This window comes from Colletotrichum paranaense (genome assembly GCF_030867605.1).
Source record: "Colletotrichum paranaense strain IMI 384185 chromosome Unknown Scaffold_8.1, whole genome shotgun sequence".
NCBI classification, from domain to species: domain Eukaryota; kingdom Fungi; phylum Ascomycota; class Sordariomycetes; order Glomerellales; family Glomerellaceae; genus Colletotrichum; species Colletotrichum paranaense.
In genome coordinates, this window is record NW_026848966.1 from 1,016,010 (window position 1) to 1,032,233 (window position 16,224).

General features: G+C 54.0%; 6 protein-coding genes across 6 annotated transcripts; 4 read left to right on the forward strand and 2 right to left on the reverse strand.

Annotated features, from left to right (window-relative positions):
• Positions 1-253: 253 nt before the first annotated feature.
• CPAR01_10186 (uncharacterized protein) lies at positions 254-1,195 on the reverse strand (the record flags this gene model as incomplete). Its single annotated transcript, XM_060494448.1, has 1 exon — positions 254-1,195. The coding sequence occupies one exon, from the start codon at positions 1,193-1,195 to the stop codon at positions 254-256; it is 942 nt and encodes a 313-aa protein (XP_060346630.1).
• Positions 1,196-2,372: 1,177 nt separating this feature from the next.
• CPAR01_10187 (uncharacterized protein) lies at positions 2,373-4,562 on the reverse strand (the record flags this gene model as incomplete). Its single annotated transcript, XM_060494449.1, has 1 exon — positions 2,373-4,562. The coding sequence occupies one exon, from the start codon at positions 4,560-4,562 to the stop codon at positions 2,373-2,375; it is 2,190 nt and encodes a 729-aa protein (XP_060346631.1).
• A 1,326-nt stretch (positions 4,563-5,888) lies between these two features.
• CPAR01_10188 (uncharacterized protein) lies at positions 5,889-6,128 on the forward strand (the record flags this gene model as incomplete). The annotated part of the gene is made up of 1 exon (XM_060494450.1): positions 5,889-6,128. The coding sequence occupies one exon, from the start codon at positions 5,889-5,891 to the stop codon at positions 6,126-6,128; it is 240 nt and encodes a 79-aa protein (XP_060346632.1).
• Positions 6,129-9,923: 3,795 nt separating this feature from the next.
• CPAR01_10189 (WD domain-containing protein) lies at positions 9,924-11,308 on the forward strand (the record flags this gene model as incomplete). Its single annotated transcript, XM_060494451.1, has 2 exons — positions 9,924-10,259; positions 10,322-11,308. The coding sequence occupies 2 exons, from the start codon at positions 9,924-9,926 to the stop codon at positions 11,306-11,308; spliced, it is 1,323 nt and encodes a 440-aa protein (XP_060346633.1).
• Positions 11,309-12,048: 740 nt separating this feature from the next.
• CPAR01_10190 (Pro-kumamolisin) lies at positions 12,049-14,154 on the forward strand (the record flags this gene model as incomplete). Its single annotated transcript, XM_060494452.1, has 3 exons — positions 12,049-13,783; positions 13,843-14,044; positions 14,106-14,154. The coding sequence occupies 3 exons, from the start codon at positions 12,049-12,051 to the stop codon at positions 14,152-14,154; spliced, it is 1,986 nt and encodes a 661-aa protein (XP_060346634.1).
• An 814-nt stretch (positions 14,155-14,968) lies between these two features.
• On the forward strand, positions 14,969-15,705 carry CPAR01_10191 (complex 1 protein; the record flags this gene model as incomplete). Its single annotated transcript, XM_060494453.1, has 4 exons — positions 14,969-15,025; positions 15,191-15,355; positions 15,505-15,617; positions 15,696-15,705. 4 exons carry the CDS (start codon positions 14,969-14,971, stop codon positions 15,703-15,705), a joined length of 345 nt encoding a protein of 114 aa, XP_060346635.1.
• Positions 15,706-16,224: the final 519 nt, after the last annotated feature.

The following is a 16,224-nucleotide window of genomic DNA, read 5'->3' on the forward strand; positions in this document are numbered from 1 at the left end:
TCTCTCCTATATCGGAGAAGTAAGGCTGAGATCGCTCAAGGCCAGAATAGAATCTCGGCTACTGCTAGTACAGAGACTATATGCATTTGCGTATCACGACTTCCAGATAGACACTCCTCAAACTCTACCAGCCGCCATCGTGAACCCAGAAGTAGAATCTCCTCCCGGGGGAATCAACAACAAAAGAGCAGACATTTCGCCCCTTCCCTCTCCCCCATTACCTCACTATCCTTGGAAGCATCCTTCAACAGCATCACCACTCATTCGCATGATAGCTCACCACCCGCCGACTAGGATTCCTTCTCCTCACAGCACGCACAAGAGACCATGGCGCAGACGGTCGCAAATTATACTCATCCCTCTCAGCGCACCTTCTCCTCCATTCCGTATTCGCCAAGATATCCCGCGCAACGCCCCACCGCCCCAGCTCACAGGCGTCCTTGAACTCCCGCTCCCGATGCTGCTGCTCCGTCATGCCGCCAGGCAAGAGGCTGTAATTCGCCTGCAGCGCGAAACCCAGAGCATTCACCCGCGTCGTCATATTGATTTTGTAGCGATTGTTTGGCTTCAAGGGCGAATCCGGGGGCGGCGTCCGGATCAGGTTGCGGTCGATGGAGCTGTGTGTCGTGCGTTGGACGTCGGCGCCTCGGTCTAGTAAGAGGCGGAGCATCGCAGTATCACGATTAAAGGCCGCCCAGTGGAGGGAGGTCAAGCATGACCCCTTAGGTTCCGGCTTGCCGTGGAGAATCTCGTTGGCTGCGAGGGACTTGTCGATGCCGTCGTTGGCGTTGATACCCGCGCCGAGGTCCAGGGCTGCGTTGACTCCTTCGGGGAACCCTCTTATTGTGGAGAGGATGAGGATGTACGAGTATAACCCGCCCGGATCTTTCTGTGAGGGCGTGCCCATGCTTGCGTTTGTGTTACGGGAGAAGTTGCTGCGCACGTGGGACTCGAGGATGGGTGTGATCAACTCCCGGAATCTGTCGTTGAGGAGGCCGAGGTAGAGATGCCCCGCGAGGGCTTGCATTTTCGGCTTTTGAGCCTCGGGCTGGAGGACGTGCTCTATGATGACGAGCAGGACCTCCGTTGGCAGGTTCTGGAAGCGGTTGCGCAGACGGCCGAGTCCGTTTGATGATCGCCATGTTGGGCGATGGAGAGGTTGGCAAGTTTGTTGCTGCTCGTGTGTAATCGTCATTTCGGTTCTATCCTGTCTTGCGCACTTGCGAGATAGTGGAGAGAAAGGTAAAGGGAAAGTCTGTGATGTGAATGCGGTGGTTATGGTGAAGATGACTGCTGTGTTGAATTATTCGAGACTTACTTTGTAATAAATATCCCCTTTTGGGAGATGGGTATTGAAAAACAACGAAGATGGGTAAAATGTCAAATCTTTCGGAGACGGTAAGCTTGGTGGCTGATTTGTCCAGCAAGTTAAAGTAGGTATAGTTAGTACATTGAGGTCCTGGCTGGATCACACTCTTGAACAGTACTTGAAGGCACAAGGTAGTCATCCTCGTGATCAATAGCGCTCGACTGCTCGAAGTCTTCACCACCCTCGTCGGTTTGGTCTAGAGGCTCGTCGTGAGACTCATAGCGGTTGTACTCGAAGGTAGCTCCGCATAGTCGGGCACGTAGTCAAGCCTGGAGGGGGCGGGGGGGCGTACTGTTACCCTCGTAGTCGTCCTCGATGAGGGAAAATCCGCCAAAGTCGTTGTGAGACTCGTAGTTGCGGAATGTAGATATTGCAACGAATTGCACGGAACGCTGACGAGAATCAGGCAAGATTCAGCTTCTGTTCAATACCAGACCTGCCTTTGCAAACACCTCTTTTGCTCCCAGTTAACCCTTCTGTTACAACTCTGAATCACGAATGCATGATTCAGTCCATCGCAGACTATCAGATAGTATGAGAACTATGCAAACAGTACAGACATCCTAAAGCGTGTCCTACGAATAAAGTTCTTCGGAATATCTTATGGACCAAAAACTCACTCGTGGCATCTTCCCAACTCTTCGTCACCGACGTCACTTCATCTTGAACATCAACTAATGCACATCGAGACAAGTGTGAAAGAGGCGTGTGGCCATTTGATTCCCTTCTGCCTATTACCCGGTAAAAACACCATGCTAAACTCCCCCCAGTAGGCTATTTTGTCTTTTATGACTGACCAACCCCCTTTTCTACTCCACGCTTGAAAGACAAGAAATCAGGGTATATATACCGAATTCCATAACAAGACTCGCGCGCTCTTCCCTGACCACCCAATCCCTGAGCGCCTCATGAGTACCGAGTGTGTCTCAAGTCCGCTGACAGAGAAAAAAAGACACAAACAAAACAAAACTCTAGTGGTATAACGAAGATGGTAAAAATATTGTTACAAAGACCGATCATTTGTCGTGCTCGGCGATTCCTCGCAGCACTTGACAATCTCGCACAGAGATCGCATGACGAGCGGATCAACCTCGTTGATCAGGTCGCCTCCGGCCATAGACCTGCCGGACCCCCCGGCGCGCAACGTCGTCACGAGGTGCGCGATACACCGCGACAACCCCTGCTGCAGCTCCCGAAGGGGGACATCGGAGACCGCAGCAGAGTGTGCTGCCGGCGTCATTGTTGGCACAGCAGGAGGAGCCGGCGTTGGAATCTGACTCTGTCGTGATGCTGAACAGGTCCGGAGGCCGAGAAACATGCTGGATCGCTTCCGCAACGACTTTGGCGGCGGTGGCGATGTCGTCATGTCCTGCATCCCTTGCATGCCCTGAAGGCCGAGTAAGGTGGCGGCCTTCTTGGGGATGGAGTCATCCGTGATGACACTGCTGCTGCTGGGGCTAGCAGGTGTGGGAGGTCTCGGCTGCGACTGTGTCGTACTGTTCTGAACCATGGGCGCGAGGTAGTTGTACGCGACGATGTGGGCGTAGAGGGCGTCGCAGAGCCAATCTGACCCCTGGGGGAAGACGCTGCGAATACGGGACCACTGGGGTGGAGCAACGAGGGTAGCTGTTGACGGCGATAGGGAGGCAGAGGAGGGGAGATCGAGGTTGGAGGAGGACGCGCCGCGGGAGCAGCAGCGACGGTTGAGATTGGTAGTGCGGCGGGAGCTGAGCCAGCGCCAGCGTTTCGGAGACGCGGGCGGTGTGTCTGGGCGAAGAGCCTCCGGAGCGGCTGGTTGTCTGACCTTGCGGGAATAGCTACGGATCGTCTCGATGGAGAGGCTGGAGCAGAGAAGCGTTGTCTCGGGAAAGCATGTCACGGAGACGCGGAGAGATTCCATCACATTGGGAGGAAGAGGAATACGGCGGCTTTGGTCGTCCGAGGGAGGAGGCGGAATGTCGATCGGGTCCTCGAGCCAAGTGTATGATGTGCTAAGAGACGATGTAGGCCGAGACCTTGTTTGAGCCTGAGATCGGGGACGAGGAGTCGGTGTGGTGTATGCTCTTGAAGGGCCAGCGGCGCCGGAGCGGGAGGTCGGGCGCGGTGTCACAAGTAGAGGGGGAGCCAGGCCCTGGCGGGGAGTTGAAGTCGGCGTGTCATGCGCATCGAGGTACCGGAACCATGGCTCCAGTTCCTCCTTGAGGTCGGAGATAATAGAGCTACGATCCGTCCCCGGCGCGACGATGTGATCGGGTTGCCTTTGCCGCGAAGACGCATGCGAACGCGAACGAGACCGAGTAGAGATAGCCTTGCGGGCGTCATCGGTGAATGAGACGCGGTGTTTTAGCGATGAGCAACGCGTGGGCACGGCGATGTCGACAGAGTGAAGCGAATGAATCGAATGCATCGAATGGCGGTTCTGCTCCTTGGCGGCAGCAGCAACGGCCGCCGCCGTAGGGTCTAGGTGCAGACTCCGGGCCCGGCTGGTGGGCCGGGTGTAACCCTCAAACGGGTTGGACAGCCGGCGCGTAGTGGCTGCGGCATTGGCGCTCTTGGCCCGGGGCGGTGATTCGTTGATGGACCGGTCGCCTAGTCGGGATAGCGGCCGCACCGGCTTGATGGGTGTCAAGACGGGCGATTGGACTAGGCTCTTGCCGAGCTCGGGATGATCCGCCGGCGCGTCTGGCTCAAAGTCCATCCAGCTCTCCAAGCTTCCGTCTGCTTCACCTCCAAAGGAGACGACTCGTTTTTGCGACCAAGATGACGCGATCACGGGTTGGCTTGAGGCGGAAATGGTGGTGTCTGCAGTGAGAACAGAATGTTGGCGAATGTGCGGTGATTCGGCGGCGTCGTCTTCGCCGTCGAGGTCACCCCCGGCCATGCTAAAGGAGTCACCGCTCGAGCTTGAAGCGGCGTCTGAAATGTCATGGCGGCTCGCATCGCTGGCCGAGCTTTTCTCGTCGATAGCACCTAGAGGCTGGAATTGAGCCACTCCGTTGGGATGACATGGTGCGCCGAGGACGGAAGGAGGTTCAGCAGTGTCGTGCCAGTCGTCTTCGTCCGAGGCGAGAGCAGGCGAGGGCGCGCCGGCAGTCATGTTCTTGGCGGCGAAGATGAGGGCAGAGAACTCAAGGTCCTGGGCCAGCAGCTCCGGCAGGTTGCAGTCCATGGTGGGTTCCGCGGCTTCGGCCATGACGCCGGCTCGGATGCATAAACGCTCGGGTTGGTATCCGTAGGAGAGGTCGGTATGCGGCTGCGAACGCGTGTGATGACTGTGGTGATGGTGGTGTGGTTGAAACTGGGTTGGCAGCGGCGACGAGACAGGACGACAGATGATCGGCTGCGGGCTGAAGATGGAGCTAGAGCTAGAGCTAGATCTGGAACTTGAACTGCAGTTGGAGGAGCTGGCGTTGGAGCTGTTGCTGGAGCTGGAGGGCAGGGTCAGTGGCAAGAGGTTTTTCATGCTCCGGACGGAGCGTCTTCGCCCCAGGACCGGCGGACGGGATGTTTTAAAGGTTGTTGGAGAGATGTTCCTTGCAGGGAGGGCCTCGGTCGCGTGTGGGGCAGGGAAGGGAGCTGGAACGTCTAACGCGAACATGGGGTGCATGCCACATGGGTTGATACTCATGCCATTGGGCGAGTCTCTGAGAGAAAAGGGGAGAACCTCCAAGAGCCAGGGGTGGTCGTTGCTCACGAGGATGCTGGCCGCTTGGGAGCTGCTCAGCCTTTAAGCTGCCAGGGCTGACGACAGGGAAGAGGATGGGAATGGGCCACGGGCGACGGGCGTGTAGCCGTGTCTGTGTACCACAATGCTCCAGCGACGATGGACACCCGACTGCTCACGTCTGTGGGCAATGGGCAGAGACGACGGAGCAGTAGGGCAGAAGAAGGGAATGTCGCTAGTAGGGATCCGAGGGAGGACCTTGTTGTTGTTCGATTTCCACTGCTTCTATCCTGCTTCTACGAGAAGGGAATCAAGGGGGGAGGTATCCGTACGGTACGATGTAGTATATCTCACTACTTCGTATACAAAAGCCGAAAGGACGATTGTGTGGTCGGATCCGGGATTCCCAAAGAGGGCAGGCACTCTGTGACCGTTGGAGAGTATCCGTAGTGGAAGACTGAGAAAGGGCCCACGACGTGACGAGGGAGATGAGATGAGATGAGAAGGGGGGTGTAGCGGGAGAGAGCTCCGTCTCCGAATACCTCGAGGGTGACGGCAAGGGATCGAGAATGAGAAAGATTGCTTCCCAGAGATTGCCGGAGGGGAAAGCTGCGTATGCCGTGACACCTCGAGGGCCACAACAACAATAATTAATCAATGTAAGTGCGATACACGTTGTCGGGCTTGCTGCACCATCTCAGACAACCGACACGGAGGGAGACTATAAGTATTCTATAGACCGTAGGTCCGTAGGACGACCAGAATGCTGACGGCCATTGTTAGTCGTGAGAGTGAGACACAAATTCGCCAGGCATGGTGCTTTTCGCCCTTGCGTCGTCCGCACCCCTACTGTGCATGTGTAGTCTGTACAGAGTGGCAGCCAAGGCCGTCCCTTGGCTTTGGTGTTCTTTTCTTTTCACTTCCGGGGAGTGCAGAGTCTGCGCGAACCACAGCATAGGTACCACCCGTGCCGTCCACTTTGCGTTCCGGATACTCCATGATACTTTACTCTTGCCGCGAGGCCATTGCGATTTGCGAACCAGTGAGGGAACCAGTCCAGCGGGACTCCGGAGCTCACGGGATGGAGACGCCTAGAATGGCCGGGTCAGGGGCAGCATGCCTCTTAGCGTTGTCTATTGAGAAGCGAGTAACAAACGGCAAGCATCGCGTCCCCGATTTTCGGTCCACCGAAAGAACAATTACAGCTTGGGTGTCCGGACGAAGTATGTATACATAGAGTAACCGGTATCCGTAGCCTAGATATGCTCCGTACCCGTATCGTCGGACTGTAGTCTGTCGAACAGTGGAAGAAAAAGAAGAAAAAGCAACGTAGGTGGATGTGGGCGAGGACCTCTTGTGCCTTCAATAATGCTACGCTGGTAGTGGGCTCTCTGTGCATATCTGCGCTGCATACGGCAGTTCGCTGCCACACGGTTGCAGAAGCAATATTGGACTTATTTGGCGTCGAAGCTTGGAAGGTGGGCTGGCGTCTGATTCTGTCTGAAGCATGCTCTTCGCCTGTGAACTGTCATTAATTGTCCCGACCCGAGTGCGTGTTCATGACACATGGCCGTGTCCACCGTGACCTGTACGATGGAGGCTTAAACGGCTGCGAGATGGAGGTTGAAAGAGTTTTCTCCTCGAACGAGTTGTCACCTCCGCGAATAATATCCACCACGTTGCACTGGGGTTTCCGCAATCAAATGTTGGTGAAGCATGACACAGAAGAATCGATCACAAAATCGAGTCCCGAGGGATCGAAGCGAAGGGTCCCCAAAAGAACAGACTGGACTCCAAAAAACCGTCCAACAACCCGCAACCAACGACCAACGCGGCGGATCAGACCCCTGGCAGGCCTCAACGAAGCCCCATCGCGTATTCCATGTTAGTGCCACCGGCCCAGGGCGGCCGAGGCGTCTGTGTTGCTGCGTCTGCAGCCTGCATCTTGTATCCGTACACAGTACTCCATATCCGCATGTGTTGGCAGGCCTTGTGCGGCGGCACGCACACGATCGTTGCAAATACAGCAGCTTGCAATGCAAACTGTAGCACAGGGGGTCCTGACACCTGCCTGAAAGGCTTGCAGTTCTGTTTCTCCTGCTATTGTCATTTCCTCTAATGACAGTATCGGTGACCACCAAGTCTCAGTAAGTGATTTCTGCGGCAGATGGCAGCTTTCTGTCTCGGCACTGCCTGCCTGGGTTTGTCCCATGTGTGTGTCTTTGGCGTGCTCATGTTTTTGTATGCAGGCTCGATATGTGGGTTGTGTATCCGTACTCCGTACGGTACGTTGTGTGTGTGTGTGTGTGGCAACTTGGATCGAGTTGTGCGAGGGTCGTCTCTCGGCCCTCCCTTTTTTGTTGTCCCCTTCCGGATTGACTGGCCCTGGCGAGATCAACAGGAGATTGAGGGACGGCGCAGCAGACCAGCAGAGAGTTCAACCGTGATAGGATAGCGAGAGGGTCAAGTCCCTGGCATCGTGCTGTATAAACCAGGTAGACCGGCGATCTGGTTCCCTCGCCGCGCGCTCGGATGTCTGAGAGTTGGGGTACATGAACATCGCAGTGTCGACCTTTGCTCAATTCATTGTTTCCAAGGATTATCAGCAGAACGCCTTCTGCCGTCGTCCAGTCTGACAGACTGACAGACTGACAATCTGTACGAAGTACGTATGTCTTGTTTCCTCGTCATTGATGATGTGAAATTGAAAGGTTGCATCGCATGCCATCTGCCGTCTTCGCAGGTCGCATGCGTCGCGCACTCTGCACAATGTTGCAATTTGTTGACGCATCCTATGTTTGCTGCTCCTCCGGCTGTTGAGAAGACAGGGCCCCAGCAGGTCATCATTGGATTAAAATGCAACGTCGATTCGTACCCTCCCCCGGCTGTTCAGGGCAGTGAGCAAGGGTCAGAGTCTGCATGGACCAGGGCATGTAAGCCCAGCAAGCTGTCCCTGGACAAATTTGAAATTGACAGCCCAGAGCCAACCAACTTGAGAGATCGCGACTACGTACGCGTTTCTGGATGGAGCAGTCGAAGAGTCGGAGGGCGGCTGGCAATCTTGTGACGGGTTGATGACCTGCTTTGGACAATCGTCATCTACCAAACAAGAGGATCGTGAGGGACGCAATGGGTCCGCAGGCTCCCTTGCCCTCGTCTCGTCTCAAATTCCAGAAGGGGCGCCATTGCTGATGTCGTTGCCCTATCAAGCGAGGCATGTGAGGTACTCTGCAGATTACCGGCATATTGAATCAGTGAATCAGGACCGAGCACAGGTATTCGTACGTGCAAGGCCACGGCTGAAAGCTTGGGTATCCGTAGCAGATTGCGGGATGCTTCCATCCCCAACTGTCAAGAATCAAGCGGCAGTAACCTGCAGGCCTCCTGTTGCCGAGATGCAGATGAATTGTGATTGTATCATGGATGCAGATGTCAGATGCAGCCGGGGCGTCACGTCAGACGGATGCCCGAGACCCAAAGCACAGAGCTGACTAGATAGCCGGCGATCTTTTGATGAAAAAGAAAAGACTGGCGCGTGGCGGTGAGTGATACGAACAGGAGGCGGTTGAGGCGGTATCAAGCATGTAAGACAACAGGAAGCTCAAACTTCAGAGTCTTGCTTCGTTGGCGGCTTGTGAAAGCGAAGGATTGTCTATAGGTAGTAGATTCCCCGCTAGAAACCAAGGCCGAAGGGTGGAACTGGAAGAGATTGGCGAATCAAGACAATAGAGTGTGGAGTCTGAGACAGGCTTCGTGGCGTCTGCTACGCAGTAGAGGGGCGAAAGGAGAGACATGTCTTGTGAAAAAACATGGCATGGACAGATGAAGTTGAAGTGGTGTCGTTTGATGGTTGGCGATGATGTTGCAAATTCACGGCGTGCAGGAAGTAAGGGAGCTCCAGCTTAGCTGCACCTGCCAAGTTGAAGCTGCTGCCCTGTGCGCTCCTTCCCTCCCATAAGCCAGACCGCGTGGAGACCGTTGTTAGTGTCTCTAGGGAGAGCAGTTGGCGTTCTGAGAGCTCCTTCTCTGCTGTAAGGGTGAGTTAGTGGCTGAATTATAGGCAAGCTACAGGTCAACCCCCTCCGTGGCGCCTGCGCGAGACAACGTCTAGTGGCCATCAGTTGTTAGCGTATCTTCTAGCTGCTCTATTCGCACTATCAACTGCACTGCATGACTGCCAATAGGCCCTTGGCGACCTGAACCCAGGGGGCCGCTTCCGTGGTGGGGCCGTTTCTCGATTGCTATCGATAACGCACCTCGGGAAAAGTGGATTCGAATTTTTTCATCGTTCTTCTCAATGCGACATGCAGCCGGGTCTTCAGCCTCATCACATCTCAAGCTCAACTTCTCGTTATCAACTTTCTTAAGTCTGATTTTTGGCTTTTCCAGTCTCAACGCCACAAGCACACCAGTGTGTCATAGACGACTCGAAGAAGGAAACGTTGCTTGGTACTAACGCCAGCTATTGGTCCTGTACTTTCGCTCCCGCCCTGGCTCTTGCTCTGCCTCTCGCGTTCGCACTTTGAAAACCTGGAGAGATCTGAATCTAGTATCAAGCCCTTCAACGTGGTTTCCAAGACTCGATACCTTACTTCGCCTCGACGGATCGACGCCACGCCTATCTCGCAACCTCGTGGCACTGATTCACTTCCCGAGCACGAGGACAAAGTTTTGTTCACCTCGTGGCTCTAGGCATCGTCGGCTTCTATTCTCGAACCCTGCCGTCGATTCGCCTGGTCTCTTTCACCCCTTGCGTTCTCTCACCCGAGCATCCGGAGTCACAGCCGCTCTCAGGTAATCTCTACAGTCTCGGATTCCGACGAGCCCGCGGCCTCTTCGGCCTTTACCACCTCTTCCGGATACCGCCTCTCTGTCACTCACCTCTCCACCATGTTATCGGAAGAATTCTACTCCTGTATCTGCGGCCCGCCTATTGCGGCAAACACGGCCGTATCCAAAGACATCGGCATCTACGCCCATACTCTTAGCCCCAGCTACACCGTCAAGTCAACTCTCAAGAGAAGTGCTACCCCGGCCCACTGCTTAGCTATCAGTGACTCGCATGTCTTTGCCGCCCAGCACGAAAAGTCCCAGGTCCACGTCTACTCAAGATCGCGGGGCATCCAAGAAACAGTCGTTACCTTTCCAGAACGCATTCGGAGCTTGGCGTTGATTGGCGATGTCTTGGCGTTAGGCACCTCCGAGGGCAGGTTGATCCTGTGGGAGGTAAATATTTCCTATTCCCGGATGCAATTCCAAACGTCTTGTTGTGGCTAACGAAACAACAGACATGCACTGGTCGCCAGCTGGTCACACCACCTTGCCACGTCCAAGCCGTTTCGTGTCTGGCCGTCACGCCCTATCACATCCTTACAGGCTCCGAAGATTCCAACATTCATGTTTGGACAGTCTCCCGTCTGCTAGAGCTAGATGCTTCTGTGGAGAGTGAGCCGGACCGTACGCTCGCCAACCACAGGGCTGCCATCACATCGCTCGCTGTCAGTGGTAGTGTCAACCCGGAAACCAATATTTGCGTCTCATCCAGCAAAGACAAGACTTGCATCATCTGGAACTATCAAACGGGCGATGTTCTACGTACACTATTGTTCTCCACAGCTCCGCTATGCGTTTCCATGGATCCCTGCGGCCGTGCCGTCTTCGTTTCATCTGAGGACAGGGCTCTCTACCTCGTAGAGCTCTTCGGTGAGAAGCCGCTCATTGGTCCGAATAGCACTGAATCATCGTCGACTGTCGTTCAAGTCAATTCACCGATTGGAGTTGCTGATGAAGATGCTGGTTCGGCTTTGTGCTTGGCACCAAACCATGATGGCACAACAATCTTATCCGGTCATGCAAAAGGCAAAATCTTGCAATGGCAGCTGGCCGAAAACGGTCACCCCACAGAGTTGACAGACCTCAATGCCTCTGTGACGAACTTGGTGTTTCCGCCATTGCTGAAAACACCTCGACCCACAAAAGCTGTTGCAGTTGTCAAGCCCACTCAGACCGAGCGGCAATTCACCTTTACATCTCAACTAAACACAAGTCTCGAACAAGAGACGAGATTCGGCAAGATGCTCAATGGCTTTGGCTTGCCTGATGATGCGCTCGAGGCCGCCATTCTTTCGTTCCAGGAGTCTCATGCACAACAATGTGCCACGGATGAAGAGGCTCAGCAAGAGACTGAAGAGTTGTGGGATATTATTAACGAGCAACGGGCGCTACACAAGCTGGCTATGCAGCCGTATCACGAAGCCAAATCATCTCATACCTGAGAGCGTTTCATCTTTCCTTCACCCAAAACCAGACGGCGGCTCGAGCCTTCAATTGACCTTATCCAAACTTTTTTTTTCCTCCTTTCAATTCTCCTTGTCTTCGCCTCTCGAGTCATTTGAGGAATTGCATCGGAACCAAATCCATCTTGAGCAGAAGAATCCGTGAAAGCTTGATGATTCGTCTCGCATGACCAGCACGAATCGGCCACGAATCATCTTTGTTTAGCAAACGACGAGAACCCGTCCTGATGGGGTGGTCCGGACCTATATGAGACGATTGTTTGGGGTACCTCGCGCCTCAAAGCTTAACCTTCGGCTATCGGCTTGTTGTTGATCAATCTTTCACACAACTTCCCGATATGAGGCCAGCCTGGCGAGCCGCGAAGAGATTCCTCGAACCGGGGTCCGGGGGGGTAAGAAACTGCACTTGTCAGAGGTGTTCCCGTCCTTGCCACAGGATCCCATGCGCTCAGGCTGCCGTTCACCCAAGTGTTCGTTTTGGGTTGTCACCACCAGACAAACAGCCCACAGGATCCTATTGAAACCGGTTTCGCATTCGTCAGGTCTAGAGCTGGTACCTTGCGTCAGTGGGGTTCGTCATGACTGGACGACAGCTACTAAAATATCAACAAATAGCCAGCCTTGTCGCTCGGTTCTTCTGACTTAGGTTCGATTCGTTGTGTGAAGTGAGAGAGTAGAGAGGAAGCCGTTTGACGACGAAAACGACCCGAAGATACACGATGAAGTTGAGCGCTGTAGCCACCCTCTTCACCGCCCTTGCGGCGGTGACCATCGCAAACCCGGTGACACGGTCGCACAGCCACGTCGTGCACGAGGAGAGGCATCCCGCGCGAAGAGAATGGGTCAAGAATCACAAACTACACACTATGGCCAGGCTGCCAGTACGGATTGGTCTTGCACAGTCAAACCTTCACCGCGCAAACGAGTTCATGAACGATGTGGCTCACCCTGACTCGCCCAACTACGGCAAACATTGGACCCATGATGAAATCGCCGAAATGTTTGCACCGAAGCAGGAGTCCATTGCTCTGGTCATGCAATGGCTTGAGAGCGAGGGCATCCACCGGAGTCGTGTCGAGCTCACAAGAGGTCGCAGCTGGATCCAATTCAACGGGACAGTAGGCGAGATGGAGCGGCTCTTGAAGACCGAGTACCACATGTACAAGCACGAACAAGGTCACAAGCACGTGGCTTGCGACAAGTACCATGTTCCGGAGCATTTGGTTCAGCATATCGACATGATCACGCCGACGGTTCACTTTGACCAGCGCATTGGAGAGCAAAGGAAGAACACCAAGCATGATCTGGAGGAGCACCACATCGAAGAGCTCAAGAAGCGGCAACTTAGGAAGCGCGAGCTCGCCAAGCGAGACGTTGCTACTGGCGGCAAGAACCCGGCCATTCAGGGCAGTCCAGATAGCGGCTTCGGACCCAAGCAGGGCGCGGTTGTCATGAACGCCCTCATGGATCTCAACCAGTGCGACTCCATGATCACTCCGGACTGCCTGCGGGCGCTCTACGCAACCCCTCCCGGGTCGCTCAAGTCGTCCAACAACACCCTCGGCATCGTCGAGTACACGCCCCAAGCATTCCTTCAGTCGGATCTGGATATGTACTTCAACGAGTTTGAGCCTCGTGCGAAGGGACAGGGCCCCATTGTCAGCCTCGTCGGGAACGCCGTAGTACAGACCACAAACCAGAGCTTCCGCTTCAATGGCGAGTCTGCGCTCGATCTTGAGTTTGCCATGGCCATGATCCACCCTCAAACGACAACTCTGTACCAGGTCGGTGACCTCAACCAGGGTGCCAGCTTCAACAACTTTCTCGATGCGATTGATGGCAGCTACTGCACTTTCCAAGGTGGCGGTTCCAAGGATCCCAACATTGACGGGCAATACAGCCAAAAGGTCTGCGGCTCCGTCCCCATGGTCAACGTCATCTCCACAAGTTACGGCTTCAACGAGGCGGATCTCGGCAAGAAGTACGTCGAGCGTCAGTGTGCCGAGTACATGAAGCTCGGCCTGGCGGGCGTCACAGTACTCTACTCTTCTGGTGACTCTGGTGTTGCCGGTAACGGCAAGCAGTGCATCGACACTCAGACTGGTGCATACAACGAGGGCCAGCAGGGTATCTTCAATCCTTCGTTCCCCGGCGGCTGCCCTTGGGTTACCTCCGTTGGTGCTACTCAGATTTTGGAGGGATCGACGGTCCATACCCCTGAGAGCGCCTGCCAAAAGGCCATCTTCTCTGGTGGAGGTTTCTCCAACGTCTTCGCAATTCCCGACTACCAAAAGAAGATGATGGAGCAGTACTACGCAAAGAACGCGCCGCCGTATGGTGCAGATCGGTACAACAACTCCAAAACGGTGCGAGGTTTCCCGGACATTTCTGCCAATGGCGCCAACTATGTCACTGCCGTCAACGGCAAGTTCTCGCTCTCTTTCGGCACCTCAGGTGAGACATTCGACTTCCAAATTCCAGTATCTGTTCGGCAAGAACTAACTTACTCGCAGCGTCGGCACCTGTTGTTGGATCAATTGTCAACATGATCAACGAGAAGCGTATTGAGGCGGGCAAGAAGCCTGTCGGATTTATCAACCCCACTCTCTACGCTCACCCTGAGATTCTCAACGACGTGACCAACGGCGACAATCCAGGCTGCGGCACTAAGGGCTTTTCCGCCGTGGCAGGATGGGATCCCGTCACCGGCATGGGGTAAGTACCTTCTTCGCCCTGGTCAAGATTTTACAAGCCATCAACTAACAGACGCAAATAGAACACCTAATTACCCTGAGATGGAGAAGCTATTCATGAGCTTACCCTAATTTCAAAATAATGGCCGCGCCATAGTAGTGGCGTCTGGCGGCGCAAGGAACATACTTACCACACACACAATGTCATATATATAGTGCTCCTCAAGAGGCATATATCAAAGACGCGGGACATTTTTTCTTGCCCAACCCCCCTTTTTGTGGCCGCGCAGTGTACAACTGGTCAGCTGCAGGGTCAGGATACCAGGAATGAGGGGGCAAGGCATTGTAGATTATAAGCATTAATAGAGGTACTTTACAAACACGTCGCAAATGTGTAGTTTGTGATGTCTGTGATGGAGGTTCTGAAATGGCCTTTCGTGGTGCAAAAATGGGATAAACTATGCATAGCTAGAATTAAAATTCATGCTGTAAATCAACCTCCAGACTGATCCCAATTGCATTGGTAGAAATCCCACTAAACCAAATGGTGATGAATCGATTGCTCATTGTTTCGGCCACGTTCACTTTGGTGCTTGACGAAAACCAGAGGTACGAGGCGAGACCGGCACATTGGGAGCGGCTTAGACAGCGGATTAGTAAAATGCCGCGCCCCGAAAGGGCCGCTAAGGCTAAACGCCGAGCGGGAGGAGAGAAACCGCGTTTGCATCATAGGTCCGTTTCCCGCCCCGAAACCTCGAGAAATAATTCCCATTTGCGCCTCCTTCACTGCCCGAGAGCTATTATTTTTTTTCTTTCTCTCGCAACCGCACCTCACGACGACACACCCCAGCAGAACTTTCCACGAAGTCCCCTTAAAGCCATCGATAGGTCTTTTTTTCCTCCCGCACGGGGCACCGCATTCAAGTACACGAAAAGCGCATTCACGATGGCGACGGCGATACAAGCTCTCAAGGGCGATGCGCCGCAGCAGGCTCGGTCTTTGGTATGTAGAGAACGACGGGACAACTCTCCCACGATTCCTCCCGACTGCATACATGCTTGTGACTCTGTTATCCATTTGACTTCGAAAGATCCAGATGCCAAGATGTTGCGTTGAAAATGCCTGAAGAAGAGCTTTTGCTAACAGTATTCTTTGCGACAACTGTAGTACCGCCAGCTGTTGAAGACGGGCGACCAGTTTGCGGCCTACAACTTCCGCGAGTACGCGAAGCGACGGACGAGGGATGCTTTCAGAGAGCACCAAAAGGTCGAGGACCCGCGGCAGGTGCAGGAGTTGATTCAAAAGGGGATTAAGGAGCTTGAGAAGCTCAAGGTTAGTGGACTCTTTGTCTCCTCTCCACGAAACTCCACTTTCTCGTTCTCGTCGAAGGAGCGTTTTTGGCGTGACGACTAGGGATGGGGAGGACGAGGGACGGGATTGCCCGGAGGTAATAGAGAACGAGCTAACACTTTTGGAAACAGAGGCAAACCGTTGTCAACCAGTTCTTCCAGTTTGATCGGTTAGTAGTTGAGGGCGGCGCCGCTGGCAAGCAAAAGGGAAACAAGGGCGGTATTGTCAGACAAACGGAGCATGGGTGAGTTCCTCCTCTAAATCTACTTTTCAGTGGACAATAGCTTGGGTAATAAGAAACTGACTTTTGATGGCTCTGCAGCTTCGACTAAACAGCGCAACTACTCGGAGTGTGGGGCGAAAGTCCAACTTAATAACGTCGCGAGCTCAACGGAACATTGACTCGGAATCTTTTTCTGTACAATATACTCAAACGGTGGGGCCGGAAGACAAGAAAAAAACAACGGCGGAAAGCCGGGGTGTATGACCATCAAAAGGGGGCGAGGAGAGGTCAAGATATTCTCTCAACTTTATGAAAGAAAGGGGTAGGGACCGGCGCGGCGGCAATCACTCCCCCAAATGAAACGCACTCCTCTCTGGAGTGTTGACTTCTTTTTTTATAATCTCCAACCAGGGCTTTTATTTTTGGGAGCATATAGATATGGCAATGGCGTTTCTATGACTGAGGCCTGTCGTTCTCGGGACTGTGGACGGCGGGATAGCATGGGTTTTGTCCGTTGCGTTCGAATCCTGGCTATAACTTTGTCAGGAGTGTGTCATTCTTGTCTGCCAAGTAAGCCTTCCGTTCGACTCGTATGCGAGTACTATCGAGGTCGATGGTCTCCCTAGTT